General features: G+C 42.4%; 1 protein-coding gene across 2 annotated transcripts in view; it reads left to right on the top strand.

Moving 5' to 3' along the window:
- The window catches only part of LY96 (lymphocyte antigen 96), a 32,115-nt gene extending 27,165 nt beyond the window's left edge, over positions 1-4,950 (top strand). For both annotated transcript variants that reach the window (XM_008982796.3, XM_002759110.5), the window contains 2 exons: positions 2,704-2,756; positions 4,828-4,950. In XM_008982796.3, the coding sequence (XP_008981044.1) occupies positions 2,704-2,756; positions 4,828-4,926 (152 nt within the window). In that variant the 3' untranslated portion in view covers positions 4,927-4,950. The remainder of the gene's footprint in view (positions 1-2,703; positions 2,757-4,827) is intronic.
- The last annotated feature ends 17,652 nt before the right edge of the window (positions 4,951-22,602 follow it).

Below are 22,602 nucleotides of genomic sequence, written 5' to 3'. Positions count from 1 at the left end.
ATCTTTTTCGTTTTGTTTTGTTTTTGAGACAGAGTTTCACTCTTGTTGCCTAGGCTGGAGTGCAGTGGTGGGATCTTGGCTCACTGCAACCTCTACCTCCCGGGTTCAAGCGATTCTCCTGCCTCAGCCTCCCAATAGCTGGGATTACAGGCTTGAGCCACCATGCCCCGCTAAGTTTGTATTTTTAGTAGAGATGGGGTTTCTCCATGTTGGTCAGTCTGTCTCAAACTGTAGACCTCAGGTGATCCATCTGCCTCGGCCTCCCAAAGTGCTGGGATTACTGGTGTGAGCTATTGTGCCCTGCCTAAAAATGTTATCTTTATTCTTACCATATCTTTCCCATTGCATATATTGGATTTGGAATGGTTTTTTCTTATTTTGGGGGGCTTTTTTGTTTTTAATTTAAATTTAATTAATTAATTAATTAATTTTGAGACAAAGTCTCCCTGTCGCCCAAGCTGGAGTGCAGCGGTACAAACATAGCTCACTGTAGCCTCTACCTACTGGACTCAAGTGATTCTCCTACCTCAGTCTCTCGAGTAGCTGGGATTACAGGAACATGCCACCACACTCATCATATATATATATATATATATATAAATATTTTTTGCACAGACAAGGCTCCACTGTGTTGCCCAGGCTGGTCTTGAACTTCTTGGCTCAAGGGATCTGCCCTCCTTGGCCTTCCAAAGTGTTGTGATTATAGGCGTGAGCCACAGCTCACAACTGGAATGGTTTCTTTGCATATCTGCATCTCCAATAGACTTGAGCTCTTTGAGAGAAGGGACAGAGTTGCACTACCATTGTCTTCCCAGTCCCTGGTGGATAGTAGGCTTTCAAAAGTATTTGTTGAACTGTTAAATTGTGAATTGGATTGGCCTTGAATGAAAGATCATACAATTATGAAGACATACTCACTTTACTGAGCTCAAGGAACACCTCAGCTATCAACTCCTTTAGTAAGAATACACCCGGCCAGGTGCAATGACTCACACCTGTAATCCCAGCACTTTGGGAGGCCGAGGTGGGCAGATTACCTGAGCTAAGGAGTTCAAGACCAGCCTGGCCAAGATGGCAAAACCCTATCTCTACTAAAAATACAAAAATTAGCCAGGTGTGGTGGTAGACACCTGTAATCCCAGCTACTGGGGAGGCTGAGGCAGGAGAATCACTTGAATCCTGGAGGCAGAGGTTGCAGTGAGCCAAGATTGTGCCATTGCACTCCAAGGTTGTACCTGGGTGACAGTGAGCCTCCATCTCAAAAAAAAAAAAAAAAAAAAAAAAGATGCACTCTTGATTTGCTTTAAAGAAAGAGCAAAAAGAAAAAAACAAAACAACAAAAAAGGATACACCCAGAAGTAAATAGATAAATGCTTATTTATGAGACTAGAAGCATACATGCAGACACAATCTATTTACTTCTAAGAAAAATATAGTTTTAGATTTGGCTGGGCGCAGTGGCTCATGCCTGTAATCCCAGCACTTTGGGAGGCTGAGGTGGGTGGATCACGAGGTCAAGAGATCGAGACCATCCTGGTCAACATGGTGAAACCCTGTCTCTACTAAAAATACAAAAAAATTAGTTGGGTGTGGTGGCGCGTGCCTGTAGTCCCAGCTACTCAGGAGGCTGAGGCAGGAGAATTGCTTGAACCTGGGAGGCTGAGGTTGCAGTAGCCGAGGTCCCGCCACTGCACTCCAGCCTGGCTCGTGGTGACAGAGTGAGACTGTCTCAAAAAAAAAAAAGTTTTAGATTTAACTACTTAGATTAAAAATTTTTTGGTCACCATTTCTCTTGTTTGAGATTCAAAACATATATTTCTATCTTTATCCCACCACATTCACTTTTTTGTTCTCACTAGGACAATAGGATATGGTTTTTCCTTCCCTTTTGACTCTGTGCTCCATGGCTTGTGTGGGGCCAGGCCCATGGCTATGCATTTAAACAGAAGCTAACTTGAGCTTCTCGGTGGTGTAACTGGGAGGAGATTCAATATTCTGGCTGCCTCCGAAATATCTCATCTGTCTTTGGGAAGATTCTTCTCTTTTATACCTAGCCTAATGTGTATCAATATCTCTGAAAACTAGTTTTTGTTTTTTTTGAGATGGAGTCTTGCTCTGTTGCCAGGCTGAAGTGCAGTGGCATGATCTCGGCTCACTGCAAACTCCGCCTCCCGGGTTCAAGCAATTCTCCTGCCTTGGCCTCCTCAGTAGCTGGGATCAGAGATGCATGCCACCACACCCAGCTAATTTTTGTATTTTTAGTAGAAACGGGGTTTCACCATGTTGGCCAGGATGGTCTTGATCTCCTGACCTCGTGATCTGCCTGCCTTGGCCTCCCAAAGTGCTGGGATTACAAGTGTGAGTCACTATGCCCGGTCTGAAAACTAGTTTAAAATGCACATGTGTAACTTGGTCTGAAGCATATTAGCCCTAGCTTGTTCATCGTTTATTCATTATTAAGACCAGTAGATCTTAATAGTTTGTGTCCCCTAAGGGATAAGATGGGGCAGAGATAGAGAGAGGCTCTAGAGACAGGGAAAGGAAGCCACAGGAGAATGGTAGCCAGGGTATAAAAGGTTTATTATTTTTCTACAGTTTTGCTTGGGACTGCATCTGTCAGTAGTGTATGCCATAAAGGTATACTCTATGCTACCAAGAAAAAAATCACCTAATGATGACCTGTATTTTATATTTTGTTTGCAGAGACTTTGAATATCACAATACCATTCTCCTTCAAGGGAATAAAATTTTCTAAGGTATTGTTCCAAATTTATTTTGTAATTTCCTAACCTTTAGCAGTAATAGACATGTTAAGTATTTGAAACAAGCAGTTCACAACTTCTTCTTTATTTTTTTTTGAAATGGGGATCTCAGTCTGTCACTCAGGCTGGAGTGCAGTGGCATGATCTCCACTCATTGCAACCTCCACTGCCCAACCCCCACCCCAAGCAGTCTTCCTGCCTCAGCCTCCAAAGTAGCTGGGACTACAGGTGCATGCCATGATGATAGATAATTTTTTGTATTTTTGGAAGAGATGGGGTTTCAATGTGTTTCCCAGGCTGATCTTGAACTCCTGAGCTCAAGTGATTCACCCTGCTTAGCCTTCTAAAGTTCTGGGATTACAGGCATGGGCAACTGCGCCCAGTTGAGAATTTTTTGAATAGCAATTCAAGATTAAGTTGTTCAAGATTTTTCCCTTCACTTTTATTTAGGATTTTTTTTTTTTTTTTTTTTTTTTAACAGAACCTTGCTCTCTTGCCCAGGCTGAAGCGAAGTGTGTTTTGAGCTCCCTGTAATTTTCACCTTCCAAATGCCAGTGATTCTGTGCCTCAATCACCTGAGTAGCTGGAATTACAGGCAAATGCCACCATGCCCAGCTAATTTTTTTATTTTTAGTAGAAATGGGGTTTCACCATGTTGTCCAGGCTGGTCTCAAACTCCTGGCCTCAGGTGATCCACTCACCTTTGTTCCTGGACCAAACTGAGGGTGGGCTGCTATTTCTTGCAGCCCAATAACGAGATGCAGATGAACTGGGGAGGAAGAGAGCTTTTATTTCTGTAACTGGTTACAGGGAGAAGGTCTGGAAATTATTGGCAGACCAACTCAAAATTACAAAGTTTTCAGAGCTTATATATATTCTAAGGACATAAGTGATTAACTTCTTTTAATATATTAACTAAGGTCAAAGTCCTGAAGACCTTCCTCTGGAGCCACAGTAAATTTACTTAATCTAAATAGATCTGGGTGCTGAGGTGATTACCTTTATCTTGTCTCCTGCTAAATCATGGAGATTTGAGGAGTTCCTTCAGACCCTCAATACACTTGTTTGTAAAGGCCTGGGGGCTTTCTTCAGACCCACAATAAAACTTGATTAATCCTAAATGGGTCCTATTAAGAATTCCTTTTTTTTGTCATGCTTTAAGGCCCAGGAAAGGCCTGAGAAAAACTCTTGATGGACTTCCGTTACATCCCATCTTTTGTGTAAGGCCACTGGCTTTCAATATTTAACTTAACTACTCAGTACTGAAATAGTTGTTAGTGAAACCTGGCCTGCCACAGCTTGGCCTCCCAAAGTGCTGGGATTATAGGTGTGAGCCACCTCGACTGGCCTTAGTATTAAGTCTTTTGGTATTTCTTTTTTCTTTAGAATATGGAAAAAATTGCACAAATGATAGCATTTTTCCCCTCTAACATACGTGGCTAAAAGTAATTTGAATGCAAGTGCTCATTATTAATCTGTTGAACAGTCTTCAGATGAAAGCACTGGATGACCACTGTGTAAAAGCCACTAAATCTCTGTAGCTGCTCATGAAATACACTAAATATAATGTGAGCCTTGTTTAGGAGAATAAAAATTACATAAATTATAGACTTATTTTATTCAAGATTTTTCTTGGGAACTTAGTCTGGACATCCATGCCTTTGTGAAAATAGTTGCTGCCTCAATGAATACTACCATTGTGATTTTAGATATTTGCATGACATATCCAGTAATGAAATTTTATGCATTTTACTTTTGGTGACCATTTTAAAATAAACTTTAATAATGCACATTCTTTCATTATTTTGTTACAAACTAGTATCTAATGTTTTAAAACCTCTTAGGTTAGTTTTTAAAAATCATAAATGACAATCTTATAATTGGGAAATAAATGGGCTCTATGCTCATTGAATTCATACTTGGAAAATTTTATTTCATTGGAAAACAAATAAAATCAATCCGATTTAAATGGCTTTCTGCTAGTAAGAGAACATTCTTACAAAAGCCTCTGAAATAGTGACATCTAATATTTTGTATTACTTGTATTTCTTATACTTCATTTTAGGGACGATACAAATGTGTTGCTGAAGCTATTTCTGGGAGTCCTGAAGAAATGCTCTTTTGCTTGGAGTTTGTCATCATACACCATCCTAATTCAAATTAGAATAAATTGAGTATTTAAAAAATTTTTAAAGGTATTTTTCTTATTTTAAGGGTACCCAGGATTTGTTTTTAATCAGATATGGTAAGATAGAAAGACACAGAAATGACTGTCATGAAGGAAGATGCTTATCCTCAAAGATCTCTAGAAACAGGACCCACGGCGTACCATGCAGAGCCACCCAGGGAGGCACCACCGTCTGCGAAGAAATGGAGGGAGGGGAAAAATGTGGGCAAGCATGTTTATTATGTTTTCCATAGGAAGCAATGGACAAGATAGGGTAAGTAATTGATATGGTTTGGCTGTGTCCCCACCCAAATCTTATCTTGAATTGTAGTTCCCATAATCCCCATGTGTCCTGGAGGGGGTGGGGGGGGGCAGTGGGAGGTTACTGAATCATGGGGGTGGTTACCTGCATGCTGTTTTCGTGATAGTGAGTGAGTTCTCATGAGATCTGATGGTTTTATAAGGAGCTTTCCCCACCCATCCCTTCTCTCTCTATTTCACCTTGCTGCTGCTATATGAAGAAGAATGTGTTTACTTCCCCTTCTGCCATAATTGTTTCCTGAGGCCTGAGCTTCTCTCCATTTGCCTGCTGCTACTGTAAGGCAAGTTACCAGTGCTGTCCTCCCAGACTACTCCACAGATTCCTGACCGATCTTTCCACATCTGCTCAGGTGGCTCTTCAAGCTTTTCTCCACAAGGGCAATTTCAATAATATTTTCAAAATCTAGATCTGGTCATGTCATCACAGTGAGAATGGAACAGAAGGCTTCTGAGGTAGCAAAGGGATCTTTTCCAGCAATCCTATTAGATCTCAAATTTCCCCTTTTAGGTAGGAGAAATCTCCCCATGTCTACAATCCTGTACATGCCTAACCCTGTCATCAGCAAAGAGTGCAAGGCAGATTAATTAGCAGTAACCTGTTCTTAGCAGAGAGTGACTTTACGGAGAGGGGCCTCTAACCCCCTAAATCTTAGACGGGACTCTAACCCTCCTAAGTCGGGCCTCTAACCCAAGGTCAGTTAAGTGTCCTTGCCTTTTTTTTTTTGAGAAGGGGTCTCGCTCTGTTGCCCAGGCTGGAGTGCAGAGGCATGATCTTAGCTCACTGCAACCTCTGCTTCCCGTGTTCAAGCAATTCTCCTGTCTCAGCCTCCTGAGTAGCTGAGACTACAGGCATCTGCCACCATGCCTGGCTAATTTTTTATTTTTAGTAGAGACGGGTTTCACCATATTGGTCAGGCAGGTCTCGAACTCCTGACCTCAGTTGATCCGCCCACCTAGGCCTCCCAAAATGCTGGGATTACAGGTATGAGCCACCACACCCAGCTTCCTTGCCTTTTATTAAGAGGGGCCTCTAACCCACTCTGTCTTAGGAGAGACTAACTCCCCTAAGTCGGGCTTCTAACCCAATCCCCTTCTTTACCTGGGTACCCCACCACTTAATCAAAGTTATCCAATCAGTGCTGCAGCCTATTTCTTTTGGGTCAGGGGGTCTCCTCAGTATTGTCCCTTTTGTGGTTCATGAGGAAGATGTTACTGGACCCCACCACTTACCCAAAGTTAGCCTTTGGTTGGGTTGGGGGTTTCCGCAGTATAGTTGCTTCCGTGGTTGCCAGAAATAGGTTACAGGACCATGACACTTATCTAAGGGTAGCAGTTGGATCAGGGTTTCTGCACTAGAGTCTTGTCTGCGGTCACCAGAAATATGTTACAGGACAGAGAAATATGTTACAGGAAAGGAGTCCTGATCCAGACCTCAAGAGAGAGTTCTTGGATCTCACGCGCTGCAACCTATGCCTCCCGGGTTCAAGTGATTCTCTTGCCTTAGCCTCCCCAGTAGCTGGGGTTACAGGTGCATGCCACCATGCCCGGCTAATCTTTTATATTTTTAGTAGAGACAGTTTTACCTTGTTGGCCAGGCTGGTCTTGAACTCCTGACCTCAAGTAATCCTCCCACCTTGGCCTCCTAAAGAGCTGGGATTATAGGTGTGAGCCACTGTGCCTGGTCTCATTTCCTCCTTTTAAAAAAAAATTAGGGAGGCTGGGCTCATGCCTCTAATCCTACAGATTTGGGAGGCTGAACTGGGTGGGTCACTTGAGGTGAGAAGTTTGAGACCAGCCTGACCAATATGGTGAAATCCTGTCTCTATTAGAAATACAAAAAAATTAACTGGGTATTGTGGTGGGCACCTGTAACCCTAGCTACTTGGGAGGCTGAGGCAGGAGAATCGCTTAATCGAGGAAGGTGGAGGTTGCAGTGAGCCGAGATCATGCCACTGCACTCCAGCCTGGGTGACAGAGCAAGACTCTGTCTTGAAAAAAAAGGAAAAAAAAATGAGGGAAACAAATCATCTAAGAATGAGGAAAAACAAGTCAGGCACCCCATTTGGTTTTATGGTGCCTCTACTTGCAAGTGGTTGTATAAATGGAAGGTATGCCAGGTTTTCTAATAATCCAGGTGGTTACATATTAGGTCTGTTCTTGTGCACATTTTAAACAGAGGGACAAATTAGATCACAGAGAATTCAGAGCCCAGAGGTCAGCCCGAAACTATGAAGTTCCTAAGTTCTCTGTTTATCTTTTTCTTCTTTTCTGTCTAAGTCTGCTGTTATTTTTCTACTGAGATAAAATTCATTGTTTACATTCAACCATTTTTTTTGTTACTGTTTTTGCAAACCAGTGAATCTGTATTAATGTCTCACAGCTAGAGTTTTGAAGTTAAAGCGATAGGATCTTCGTATGAGTGGTATGTGTGTGTTTATGTGTATGTACATGTATTTTGTTGTGTGTTTTTGACTACAAGTTACCTAATTGGCTTAAAGTTAAAAAGTACTCATAAATTAAGTAGTAAGCACAAATACTTTTCAAATTCAGATAACTTAAGTAAAATATTTAATAAATAAGTTGGCTTTAAAATTATTGGTAAAGTAATCTTAGACATTTTTAAAGGATTGTCAGCATATATATTTTTTTGCATTTATTGATCAAGCAATTTCATACTTATCCCTGCCAACTACTATAAGGTGTCAGAATTTAACGTAAGGATTATAAAATTAGAAACCCAGCCAAAAGCAGGATGATCTTTGCTTCTGTAATTTTTGATAAATAAGACATGAATATTGTTGACTTAATGAGAATAGCTAAATCTTGAATAATTAATAAAATAATCATATATTTAATCTTAAGGTTCTTAGGCAAATACTTGAAATTCAGAGGCTATAAAAATGGTTGACAGGGAAATAACTTTAAATGATGACTATCACAGTTTTCATAAATAAGCTAGGTAAACTACTAAAACAAAATAATTAGGTAAATATAATGGAATAAGTACTTGTAAACAAATGGTGTAAGTTGTAATAAGATTAGTGAAAAAGGAATTTATAAAAATGTTACGTGATAGCCAGCCATGGTGGCTCATGCCTGTAGTCCTAGCACACTGAGGGGCCAAGGTAGGCAGATCACCTGAGGTAAGGAGTGCAAGACCAGCCTGACCAACATGGTAAAACCTGGTCTCTGCTAAAAATAGAAAAATAAGCCCACTGTGGTGGTGTATGACTGTGGTCCCACTTGGGAGGCTGAGGCAGGAGAATCGCTTGAACTGGGAGGCAGAAGTTGCAGTGAGCTGAGATCACACCCCTGCACTTCAGCCTGGGAGACACAATGAGATTCTGTCTCAAAAAAAAAAAAAAAAAAAAGAGAGAAAGAAAGAAAAAGGAAAACATTATTTGATTAATTGGCTATAATTAAAGGAAATTATAAGTTTTTCTAAAAATTGGACTTTGATATTAAAAATACACACATATGAAACTAAAGCATTGGTTAGAAAAAGATTTGTTAAAAGTATTATTATGCTTAATGCAAGAAGTTTTTAATTTTTAAATTCTATAATGTATTTTTTTTTTTAGAATTATTCAGATTGATATCTCAGAAGCTGTACCCTGCTATTTCAGCTCATTCTCTTATTTGAGAAGGCCTGAGATGATAACTCCTTCCTTCAAATTTTGTAACTTTAAAAAAAAAAATAGTCTAAAGTAAGGGAAAGAATTTTTGAAACAGGTAAATGAAAAATCTTTTGGATCTCCTTTTCTCTGCATCTCCTTTTCTCTTTTATCTCCTTTTCTCTGTTTTATCTTTTTTTTTCTTCCCAGCAAATATATTCTATCATAATATCTGTTATATCTATATGTTTATATATGTCACAAGTGGAAGTGATATTTCACTATTAAACTGTATGAAAGAGCTCTAAGCTATTGGCTTAAAGAAAAGTAAGGGCTTAGCAGATCAGTAGAAGCTAGCTCAGATGCCTTTTAATTCACCTAACCTTGGTAATCTTTGGTGAAATTAACTTGGTAAATTTAATCTCAAAATTCTCTCCAGTACCCAATCTTAAAGTCACATTATGTTAATTAAGTAACCTTCAATTTTTTTTTTCTTTTTTCTTTTCTTTCTTTCTTTTTTTTGGAAATGGAGTCTCACTCTGTTGCCCAGGCTAGAGTGCAATGGCACGATCTCAGTTCACTGCAACCTCTGCTTCCCAGGTTCAAGCAATTCTCTTGTCTCAGCCTCCTGAGTAGCTGGGATTACAGGTGTGTGCTACCATGCCTGGATAATTTTTTTGTATTTTTAGTAGAGACGGGTTTCAGCATGTTGGCCAGGCTGGCCTTGAACTCCTGGCCTCAAGTGATCCTCCTGCCTTGGCCTCCCAAAGTGCTGAGATTACAGGCCTGAGCCACCACACCCAGCCCGTTTTTCTTTTTAAACTTGGAATTTGGGTTACTAAGAGTTAAAATAGGCCAGCGTGGGGGCTCACACCTGTAATCCTAGCACTTTTGGAGGCCTAAGCAGGAGGATCACTAGAGGCCAGGAGTTCGAGGCCAAGAGTTCAAGGACAGCCTGGCCAATATGATGAAACCCAGTCTCTACTAAAAATACAAAAATTAACTGGGTGTGGTGGTGCACACCTGTAATTCCAGCTACTTGGGGGCCTGAAGCCTGAGAATCACTTGAGGTTGTAGTGAACCAAGATTGTGCCACTGCACTCCAGTCTGGGCGACAGAGGTGTTTTTGGTGAAGTTTATAAAAACAAAAGGTGGGGATCTTTTCCGTTTGGAGACTCCTCTCTGTCTATAGAGAGAGCTCTTTCTCTTCTCTTCTACCTATTAAACCTCCACTCCTAAACTCCTCATGTGTTAGGCATATCCTAAGTTTCTGGCATGAGATGACAAATCCCAGGTTTATGCCCCAGACAACGTAGCCACTTCATATTGGAGGCTCATCTGGGATACCAAGGTACAACATTCATTGAAACGGTGAGAAGAGGAGCAAACTCCAACTCTGTCCTTTCATTTCAAGGCTCTCAGCCTCCATTTAAGAATGAAATCTAAGCAACTACTGGGCCGCGTTCGGCCATTTAAAAACGATTAGCATGAATGCCAGCCTTATAAGACTTAAAGGACAGGCTTTCTGGAGAGAACATGGAGAACCCATGGGTACAACCCAGTATTCATGGGTTGCTGGGCATATTGGCCGTGTTTGAACTAGCTTCCTTTCACAGGGGACTTAGCTGTTGCGTGGGACTGGAAGAGGTTTGGGAGCAACTGAGGATTTCTGGCTGGGGCTACCTGTGGTGTCATCCTAAGGCTTCTGGACTGGCCTCAGCTTCCGACCACCTGATGGGGTGTCAGTAACAGGATCTCCACCTTCCCTATTGTAATTTCCCCCTTTCCTGTCCGTGACCACCATATCTCTCCTCTTCTTTGTGTAAAATCTGGCATATATGCCGCCTGCTGGTCTTTTCTGCTTGGAGATCCCGCTGTCTCTATGTGAAGAGCTGTTTCTTTTTAAATCTCTGCTCCAAAAAAACAAAAATCAAAACAAACAAACAAACAAAAAAAAAACACAAGGGTGTGTGTTTTGCTAAAGAAAAGGTAATTTTTCTTTTTTTTTTTTAGTTAAGCGGCTATTTAAGAATTGCTTTAGAGTAAAGGAAAAGTTATGCAGATAAAACTAAATGGACAAAGAGAAAAACTAAGCCCGGGAAACAAAGTTACCTCTGAGATCTGTGTTTAGCAAAAAGACAGTCAATGTGGGGGAAGGGCAAAATGAAGTAACTATTAAAACCGGAGAGTAGCTGGGCACTGCGGCTTCTGCCTGTAATCACAACACATTGAGAGGCTAATGTGGGTGGATCACCTGAGATCCTGAGATCAGGAGTTCCAGACCATCTTGGCCAACATGGTGAAACCCCGTCTCTACCAAAAATACAAAAATTAGCTGTGAGTGGTGGTGTGTGTCTGTAATCCCAGCTTCTCTGGATGCTGAGGCATGAGAATGTCTTGCACCTGGGAGGTGGAGGTTGCCCCGAGCCGAAATTATGCCACTGCACTCCAATGTGGGTGGCAGAGCAAGATTCTGCCTCAAAAACAAAAATAGAAAACAAAAAAAACAAAAATAACCAACCAACCAATCAAACAAGCAAACAAAAAACCCAAAAAACCACGAGGTGTTCTGTGAAGGGGTTGTTCCATTTTGTAGATTGGTATCATCTCCCTGAGAAACCTTTACTACAATAGATTGTAAAAATAACCACTTTAAGGATGGAATCTTTAATTTTAAATGCTACAGAATGAAAGAGCTTGCTTGTGTTGATGCAGGAACCACAGCTCACTGTTGAACACTTGCTGGTGAATATATGTGATCCAAATACACAGGAGGTTGTTCCTGAAACACCAACCAGCCTAGCTGACCAGATAAAGGCTACTGTTAATGTTTATCCTGAGAAGGAGATTGCCCAACTCTCCCCAAAAAATGCCAAGTGGAGCACCCCAGAGGAAGCAGTTGATATGCTTCATATGCAAGCCCTGTGGGACTGGCTTTATAATGACCCGGATGTTTTCCAGTGAAAATTTCTATTACCTACATCATGGTAAATTTTGGGGTTTAGGGAGCCCTTTTTTTTTGAGATGGACTTTTGCTCTTGTTACCCAGGCTGGAGTGCAATGGCGCGATCTCCGCTCACGGCAACCTCCGCCTCCTGGGTTCAGGCAATTCTCCTGCCTCAGCCTCCCGAGTAGCTAGAATTACAGGCACACGCCACCATGCCCAGCTAATTTTTTGTATTTTTAGTAGAGTTGGGGTTTCATCATGTTGACCGGGATGGTCTTGATCTCTCGACCTCGTGATCCACCCGTCTCGGCCTCCCAAAGTGCTGGGATTACAGGCTTGAGCCACTGCGCCCGGCCTAGGGAGTCCTTTTTACATGGGCACCGTGGGTGACATTACTCTTGCAAAATTATATGACTATTTGAGAAGACTTAACAAATTTGCTGTCTCTTGTGGGTCCTACAGATGCTTAGTAAAATATTAGGGGTTATTAACAACAACAACAACAACAAAAAGATGGGAAAGGAGAAAGGGAGTAGAGCTTGCCATAGAAGGGTGCTAGAAATTTTTGGATGGTTATTAAGAAATGAAATAAATACAATGAAAATTGGAGCTAAAACAAATGTCTTTAAAACACTATTTGCCCCAGATTGAAAAATTTTTTAAAAAATCCAAAGACAATGGTTATAATGAGAATGCTACATTGCCTGGGGCAATACTGGGACAAATTAAGATAAAAATGGACAAAAGGGACTGAGTCCCTTGGCCCAACCCCCTGCTAGGGGCCCATATCCTTTTGATATAGGGTCTTGCTACCTGAGGAATGCAAGGAAGAGAATATTCATATGCAGGGGGCCTCTTTTTCCCCTAGAACTGATTCTAACTATGTGAGGAGCTGCTGGATTCTACAGTGCCTGATAGTTCCCATCTAACCAGAGCTGTTTCACCAGTGAAGTTCCAATGTGAACAAAGGACATCTTGTTTGGAAGGGTGGTGCCAGTTAAAGAGGAGTCAGCCAAATCTTTTTCTTTTGAATTGTTTATAGTTTAGAGGAATCAAGTGAAGAACGTTTTTGTGAGCAAGTTTACTTTTCTTTCTGAGCTCTCCAGAATTCAGAAACTGTTCATGAGTATTCTGGTTTTATGACAATATAGTTATTTGCATAAGTTTAGTAAGATTTGTTGAGATTTACTCGAAGTGGCTGGCAAATATTAAGGGAAATATTAGGGGAAGTGGTAAGATTATAGTCTCAAATCTTTTGGAAGGCTGAAAGTTTTTTATTAACTTATGGAACGGGCTGAAGGCAGCCAGTTTCTACATTAGAGCATTAGATTATAGGGTGAAGATTAGGGATAATAAAAGCTTCCCCGGTTAAGTATGTTTACCCCACATTCCTTTGTCTCTACTCTTAACTGTCTACTCATGTAAACTTTGTGCTGGATGGTCCTCTCAGGGGGAGGTCGAAGGGGGATTACCCAATAATGGTGTTGGTTCTGGGCCTGAGAACCAAAACCTTTTATCATTTGTAAAACCACTCTTTTAACCATGTTAATTATCCACAGTGTATTGACTTAGAACTTCTGTTATTAAATCTATACTGAATAAATGTAAGGAGGAACAGGGAGTAGTGGTTGATTAGCTGCAATTCCCTGTGGAGGTCGCACCTGCGAGAGGCTAACAACTTGGCCTCCGCCATTAGGTGAGCTTGACTCCTTACACATTTTCCCTGGCTGGAGGCTGTTGAGCAATGAGTGAGAGGAAATTAAGAAGAGAATGAAAGAGGAAATTGAGAATGATTAAGCAGGACACTATTTTCAGCTTTCTTGGCCGATGAGATAACAGCCAGGTGAATGCCGAGTGGTCTCACAAGGCATTGTGTTCCCCTTTCTGGCTCCTGATCTAAGACTTTGTTTACCAGGCACTGTTTCAGCCTGGCGACCTCCCCTGCAGTCCTTGTCTCTCGCAGATGCATGGTTTACTGCTGAGCTTGCGACTTCTAGTTAATTAAAGATTGTTACCCAAGTTACTGATTGTTCTGACAATATCGATAATCAGCATCACCTATTTCCCCCCTGATCTTTTAAATTAGTGTTTGTTCCCTTTGACAGTTCCTCAGAATCATCCCCCAAGGAATTTTCTGTTCCTTTTATTGTTTGAGTAATGATCTGCATTGAGGTAATGATGTTAAAGAAAAAAGTATATAAGGAAACCTACTGCACAAATAAAATCGCTGTATGGGCATAGCCCATCCAGTCCTCCAGACCGCTCCTCTGTCTCCTTTCTTTCCACGCACGCCCTCTTCCAGGTTTGGGACCCTCTCGCTGGACAAGATTCCTGGGCTTGCATTCAGTTCACAACAATTCCCCTCTGAGAGCAGCTGATGACCATCACTAGCCCACTTGTACTGGGTGTGCGAGTGTATTTCATTCATCGGTCCCTGAGTCACGGTCTGCAGGACAGACCTCCACAGGTGGAGATCAATGTCTCAAGATTTGTTTCTTTTGAAACAGGACAATTGGAGACACTGGTTATTTTACCAGGGCTTTGACTAGAATAACATATTTTTAGGCAAAGTTCCAGCAAAGCCAACTTAAAAGGAGCATATGTGGCCAATTAATTCTTGCTGCACTGTATGTGAATTTCAATCAGGCCAAGTATAATAAGCCTAAAACTTATTTTGTACATAAATTGGTCTTACTATAATTTCTTTTTAGGCTGGGTGCAGTGGCTCATGCCTATAATACCAGCATTTTGGGAGGCCAAGGTGTGTGGATTACTTGAGGCCAGGAGTTTGATCAACCTGGCCAACATGGAGAAACCTCATCTCTACTAAAAAATACAAAAATTAGCCAGGTGTGGTGGTGCATGCTTGTAATCCCAGCTACTCAGGAGGCTGAGGCATGAAAATCATTTGAGCCTGGGAGATGGAGGTTGTAGTGAGCCAAGATCACACCACCGCACTCTAGTCTGGGGGACAAAGTGAGACTGTGTCTAAAAAAAACCACTTTTTTTCTTTAATAGAAAAGGAGAACTAGAGAGAGAGATTGTTTCAAAGAAGAAGTGTAACACTTTTTATTAGATTTCAGCCCCAACTTTTGTTTTTGACTGCAGATTGAATCATGAATTACATGATCTTGTAAAGAGTGCCAGATTATTATTTTTCTTCGGTGCTCTAACAGAATAGGTTTCATTTTTTATTCTGACACAAAAATACTCTTTTGATTATCAAAAATATTGTTATTTATCTTTCCTTGTTTTACCTCCAAGGAAACCAGCATCATGGTATTCTGAAGAGTAGAGATGTGAATCTCCCTCATTTGGGATCACACTGGGTCCAATTTGTTTTCACTGCAAATGCCCTGCTGCTAAGACTATACAAGCACCTTCCCTCTAGGTCTGGGGATGTCATGGAAGAGGTGAGCACGTGAGATTGTAAGGGCCAGTTTTGAGGGATAGAATTAAGTCAAGGTCAGACCCTCCAAATCAAGGATGAGTACAAAGATGCCCAAACAGCCAGTAAAAAAAGGGATGTTGCCTTCTGAGCTGTTATGTGGCACCTTTTCTAATTCCTGTAGAGTTAAAGGAAGATAATTACTGATAAGCATAAAGATACCTAGTGACAAAGCCTCCTGGGTACAGAAATCCCAGTTATGAGTTGCAAAGATAGAAATATATTTTAAAACTTTTTGTTTCAGAACAATGTTTATATTTTGTATAGCTAGTTGCTAAAAGTCTGTAACGAAACCCTAGATTACTGTAGCTCAAGGCATAGAAGTTAAAGGATAAGTCAGTTTTGTAACCTTCCCTTTAACTTTCTGTTTATTGGCTTTTTATGTAAAAACATTTTTTTTTAGATGGAGTCTTTCTCTGTCACCCATGCTGGAGTGCTGTGGCATGATCTTGGCTCACCGCAATCTCCACCTCCTGGGTCCAAGTGATTCTCCTACCTTAGCCTTCTGAGTACCTGGGATTACAAGTGCTGGCCATCATGCCCAGCTAATTTTTGTATTTCTAGTAGAGACAGAGTTTCGCCAAGTTGGCCAGGCTGGTCTCAAACTCCTGACCTCAGGTGATCCACCTGCCACGGCTTCCAAAGTGCTGGGATTACAGGTGTGAGCCACTGTGCCTGGCCATAATAACATTTTTTTTAAAGGGGTAATAAATGCCTGCCCACGTCCATTCCTATCTGGACATTTAATTGGCTATAAGTCCCTTGGCCATAGTAAGTCCCACCAAAAGACAGGATGGACCCAGGATACCTTTTCATTCTCTTCTTCAAAAATTCAAAGATGAACAATTTCTTTTCCTGAGCAAATTATCCCATTTAAACATTCATGAATTAACCACATTAACCTACTTTCAATGCAAAGAAGAAAAATGGTTTCTTTCTCATACATTTCAGCTGTCTTGTCAGTGGGTTGTCAAGTTCAAGGATTTCTTTTACATTCCTATGAAACCCTTATTCTCCATGAACGAAACTTTACTTCGAAATGGAAAGTAGGTTCTGGTTCATCTCTAATTTCTGACTTACATTATACAGCCTCTGTGGTTAAGCTGTGAGAACGTATAAAATTCCTGTCAGTCACTGCTGGGGCTTCAGAGCATGACTGGGTAGTGCCCAGGTGGGCAGAGCACTGCCTGATAATCTTTGCTCCCTAATAACTAAAATCCAGAATAGATGATATTCTCCATTCATTCAAAATGTCTGTCCTGTGCGTGACACAGAGGATACAAACAGAAAAACACTTGGTCCCTGTTTTCAGGGCATTCACAGGCTTGTCAGTCCAGACATTAGAGAGGATAAAAAGTGAACAAGCAATAATCAATGGGAAAAAGCTGTTTCATGCCTTAACATGATATAAACATAAAAACCATATGGGAAACAACAGATGAAAATAAAAACACAAAGGTTGCAAAAATGCCAATGACAAAAACAAGGGTGCTGTTCAGTTCCACTCAACAGCAGACAGATTTAGGAATCAAACCCTGACACATTTTAAAGTTCTAGGTCTACTGTTTAAAAAAATCCAGAAAATGTTATCTAAGTCTGACCACATTAACAAGACACTGTAAAAGCTTTTAGCTCTAAGGTATTATTACGTGTCAGTCAGAGTCCTTGAAGAAAACAGAAGACACATTCACATTGGGATTACTAAAAGAGAGTTTAATAAAGGGAGTGTTTACAGAGGTGTGGAGCAGGTGTAGGGATACTGTAAAGAATAGTGTAGTCCTTCAGGGCTAGTAGCAGAGGGGCTCCATTATTGCTCTAGGTTTAAAGGGTCAAGGGTGGGGGAGCAGGAGACAGGGGGCCTGTCTGACAGAAGGGAAGACCATCCCCCACCTCCTTTATGAAACCAGACCAGCTGGAAGTAACCCTGCAGGGAGGGATTGCACTCTGCTACACCCTCAGATCTCCTGCTGGGATCCCCACTGCTGGACCCAATGGAACCAGAAGACAAGGGAACCAGCTGACCTAGTGTACACTGGTCAGCTTCCCAGAGCACAGAGGAATGTGGAGAAGGGCAAAGAGCATCTGGAGGGGTAAATGGAAGATATCCAGAACTATGCAGGCACAATGGCTCACACCTGTAATACTAGCACTTTCAGAGGTCGAGGTGGGTAGATCATCTGAGGTTACAAGTTTGAGACCAGCCTGGATAACACAGTGAAATCCTGTTTCTACTAAAAATACAAAAATTATCTGGGTATGGTGGCATGCATAGTCCATACCCAGCTAATTTTTGTAGTCCCAGCTACTTGGGAGGGTGATGCATAAGAATCACTTAAACCTGGGAGGCGGAGGTTGCAGTGAGCTGAGATTGTGCCGCTGTGCTCCAGCCTGGGTGACAGAGTGAGATGCCTGAAAAAAAAATAAAAAATAAAAAGAAGATGTCCAGAACAACTAAGTGACCAAGAACCTGAAAGTCAAGTGTTCACAAAGACCTTCCCAGTCAGTATCTGACAACTCCTAGAACTGGTAGTTTAATGGTTACTGGATGTGGATGGCAAAAGCTTAACAGCATACCCACCAAAAATCTTGCTATTTATTAGGAACACATTTTTCAAGTTAGTAAGGCAGTGTAATTTGAAGAAGAAAATTCTGCATACCAAAAAAGCACTCTTCTATGTTTTTCCAAAACAGAATATAAATATGCACCCCCCCAAAAAAAAACCCTAGACATTATACATGAATATTTTCTGACATTAGCAATAAACAGAAAGCCATCCTGAACTTGTTTTTTGGTGGTATATAATCAGTAACAAAGACCGAGAAAGCTATACTAAGAAACAAAGGCTATTCTTAAATAATGTAGACTCTGCTAATTGTGAAAGGTAAACTATGAATTTATCTTCATAATCCTTCACCTTCTCTTCCAGCAATCCCCCTTCTCCTTTCTTACAGGCTTGTTTTTCTAAATTAGAACTTATTTCTTCTGGCTTTTTAGGGGAGGTGAGCATTTTTCCTGACCCACTCATTCTCATTCTTTGTTTTTTTTTGTGATACAGAGTCTCATTCTATCACCCAGGCTGGAATGCGGAGGTGCGACCATGACTCATTGCAGTCTCCATTTCCTGGGTTCAAGCTATTCTCCTGCCTTAGACTCCTGAGTAGCTGGGATTACAGGCACACACCACAACACCCAGATAATTTTTATATTTTTAGTAAAGATGGAATTTCACCATGTTGGCCAGGCTGGTCTCAAGTGATCTGCCTGCCTCAGCCTCCCAAAATGCTGGGATTACAGGTGTGAGCCACTGCGCCTGGCCCTGACCCATTCATTCTATATGGATTTTCTACATGAAGAGATTTGGTTCTGAATTCAGGGAGGAACCAGTTTTATGCACTAAAGGGACATTTCTTCCTTAATAAGCTTTCTGGCCCAGTAGCACAGACTCGAACATTCTGGCTTCTTTGCACAGCCAAGGTGTGATGGAGCACACTGTCTCACACTGTGCTCCTGTCTCCACAGCTTATGGTGAGCATGGAGGCAGAGGGTTCAGGAATATTTTTCCACCAGAATCAGGGTACAGGAGGAAGAATATCTTAGCAAATCAAGTTGCTTGCCTACTTTGAAAGTTGGGTAAAGCATCATGCCCAGTAATATAATCCTTGTGCACGAGATACAGAGAAAAGCTATTCTGCTACCTGAGTGCAATATCTGGGGACTGGTAAATAAAGTATGGCAATGCTGATAGAACACTCTTTGACCTGGCTTTGCATCCTGGCTCAGCCACTAATTGTGTGACTAGCTCTATTGTCTAGGCTGGAGTGCAGAGGTGTGATCTTGGCTCAGTTTCCACATCTCTAAACTACAGTTAATACTTACCATCTCAGGTGGTTGTGAAGATTAACAATACGATGCATGTAAATCGCCAGTGCCTATAACAGCCATCTCTCCATATACAAACTCTATGAAGATGGTAATGATAATCAAACTTACATTAATGCAACCATAATTCAAGCAATCAATATTATCAAATCAGCTCCAAGCTCATGCTATTTCAAATCTCAAGCATCTTCCTTATTTGCTCCCTTTCTTCTATTCTCATGTTGCTGCCTAGGTCAGGTTCAGTCCATTCACCTAGATTAAAGCCACAGCCACTTAACTGGTCTTCCAGCTTCCAGGTTTGCTCCCTTGCACCTGTTCTTCCCTCTGCAGTCTCAGGCATTTTCCCATTTTGATCATTTGATCATTTTGACCATTCTCACTGGGTCAAGTTTCCTTACTCCCTCTCCCTTTCTTCCCTTTCTTCCCTCCCCTTCCCTTCTCTCTCCTCCTCTCCCTTCCCTCCCTCCCTCCCTCCCTCCCTCCCTTCCTTCCTTCCTTCCTTCCTTCCTCTCTGTCTCTAGTGGGATGCAGAAAACTGTGCAATACTAGTACACACAGCTGGAGGAATCATCATAAGCTATTCTGTAGGTCAGAAATTATGCAGTGTTCCTCTCTAGAGGCCTTCATCACCCCTCCTGTTTGCCCTTCCTCAATGCCAATCCAGGCCTCGCTTCAAGAAGTGGCCCCATCCTGATTTCTTTTTTTTAATCTTTTTTTTACCACACCGACCAGAAAAGGGCCATCCTGATTTCTATGATAATATTTTTTTTATTTTTTTATTTTTTAGATGGAGTCTCACTCTGTTGCCCAAGCTGGAGTGTAGTAGCGCTATTTCAGCTCACTGCAATCTTTGCCTCTTAGGTTCAAACCATTGTCCTGCCTCAGCCTCCTGAGTAGTGGGGATTACAGGCACCTGCCACTATGCCCAGCGAATTTTTTATTTTTTTTATTTTTGGTAGAGACAGGATTTCACTGTGTCGGCCAGGCTGGTCTCGAACTCCTGACCTCGTGATCTGCTTGCCTTGGCTTCCCAAAGTGCTGGAATTACAAGAGTGAGGCACTGGGCCTGGCCCTATTTTTGCATTTTAAAAAAAGTTTTACCACCTTTGTATGAACCACCAAATGATATACCTAATTTTACTAAGCCTGAGAAGTTCTCTTTTCATATTTTAGCATATCTGAGTTGGGGATGTGCTCATAATTGATGGCTTCTCATGGTTTAATTAGCAGCATTTTTTTCTTTCTTAGAAAACCATAAAATGTTGTTATTATTATCATTATTTTTGAGATGGAGTTTTGCTTGGTTGCCCAGGCTGGAGTGCAGTGGTGAGATATCGGCTCACTGCAATCTTTGCCTCCTGGGTTCAAGAAGCTCTCCTGTCACAGCCTCCTCAGCAGCTGAGATTACAGGTATGTGCTGCCTCACCCAGCTAATTTTTGTGTTTTTAGTAGAGACAGGGTTTCATCATGTTGGCCAGGCTGGTCTCAAACTCCTGATGTCAAGTGGTCTGCCTGCCTTGCCCTCCCAAAGTGATGGGAGTGGCTGTTCCCATCATTTTTGCTGCAGCAGGAAAGCACAGCTGGGGCTGCACACTCCATGGAGCCAGTGGGAGTCCTCCCCTTTCTGAGTTGGGACCGGAGCTCTCTATGCCACTGGAGCCACTCAAATTGCAGTTGCAGACCCAGGCCTCCTGCTCTACAGAGCAGGCTACAGACTGCAGCTGTGGATCCGAGCCTCCCTGTGCTCTTGGAGGAGCTGAGCCGAGAACAGGCAGGGTCTTCCTCCCAGGTGCTACTGCAGCTGCAGGACCTGAGGCTGCAGACCTGGGCCTCCTGCTCCATGATGCAGGCAGGAGCCAGGGGCAAGCGGGAGCCCTGCCTCTTCTTGGTTGGAGGGGTGGGAGCTCCTGGGTGCAGCTACCGCTGCCCTCCCAGACACAGGACCCAGGTGTCTCTGCAGCCTGCATCCTCGGGTGCCCCAGGAAGGACCCTCATCCCTGCAGGCTCAAGGGTGTCTGTTCCCACTGCCTGGCCTCTCTCTGCTCCCAATATCTGTTTTGATCTCAGAGCTCAGAGGAGGGTTGGGGCCAAGCCCCAGGGCCATGAATAACGGCAGACGGAGTCCTGGGTGGAAGGGGGTGGGGTCCCCACTAAGGCCCCACCCTCAGGCCAGAGAGGGCCTGGAGGCTAGGAGCAGGGCTGCCAGTCCCATTGACTGGAGTAGTAACTTGTGGTGCCTCTTCCAGCTGGCCTGTGGCCACCTATGGACTAATTGGCACATACTTCCTCCCCTCTGAAGTCCATGAGAGACTTGGGCTCAGCCAGAGCTGGACAGACGACAGCCAGAGGACAAAGAGGGCAGAGACCAGCTGCAGAGTGGAGTACCCTCTCTGCTGAGAGCTGCAGAGAGGACCAACTGGCAGAGAGGAGCTACCTTCTCTGCTGAGAGCTTCAGAGGCCTGCAGAGACATCTGAATGACTTGGCTGTGGAGAGGAGCCACCCTCTCCATGGCCTCCTCTCTGCTAAGAGCTGAATACTCCACTGGAAGACCTGCCTGCGGAGAGGAGCTACCCACTCCTCTAAGCTGTTTTAACACTAAATAAAACTCTTTTTCGTCACCCTTCACTTGTCTGCATACCTGAACGCAGGACAAGAACTCATGCAAAAACTTGGGCAAAGGCGCCCTGGCCACAGAGGTTTCCAGCCAGAAAATTCGACACCCCAGAGATCCTGTTACAAAAGTGCTGGGATTATAGGTGTGAGCTGCTGCTCCTGGCCAGAAGGTTACATTTTACATATGTTTGATACAGGCTGCTCTTGCTTGTTTTTGAACCTTATAAATAAAGGTACACTGTATGTGTTCTTTTACATCTGTCTTCTTTTTAGTCAACATGTTTGTGACTGTAGAGGAGTCAGATTGCACATGCCATCACAACCAGCGAATTTTTTGTATTTTTAGGAGAGATGGGGTTTTGTCATGTTGGCCAGGCTGGTCTTGAACTCCTGACCTCAAGTGATCCACTTGCCTTGGCCTCCCAAAGTGCTGGGATTACAGGTGTGAGCCACCATGCCTGGCCCATGTACTATATTTTTTAAATGTAAATTTTTTAGGTGTAATTAGGAGATATAAGGAGATGTAGAAGACAAGGGTTACTTTGGTAAGTATGTTTATTTGGTCTATTGCAGCCCCCAATTCTCAGTCTCTGGTGATATGGGCTATTTTCTTGCCCTGGTATGGAGAGTGTACTCCCAGAGGAATCTTTATGGCTTGCTAAATGCAGGAAGAGACAGGTCAGCTAGCCCTTTCTGAAACTACAATTCCTCTAATCTTTTTTTTTTTTGAGACGGAGTCTTGCCCTATCGCCCAGGCTGCAGTGCAATAGTGCAATCTTGGCTCACTACAACCTCCACCTCCTGGGTTCAAACAATTCTCCTGGCTCAGCCTTCCAAGTAGCTGGGATT

Source organism: Callithrix jacchus, chromosome 16 (assembly GCF_049354715.1).
Source record: "Callithrix jacchus isolate 240 chromosome 16, calJac240_pri, whole genome shotgun sequence".
Taxonomy (NCBI): domain Eukaryota; kingdom Metazoa; phylum Chordata; class Mammalia; order Primates; family Cebidae; genus Callithrix; species Callithrix jacchus.
Note: the sequence above shows the minus strand (reverse complement) of the source record. Positions and strands in the feature narration are given on the sequence as shown.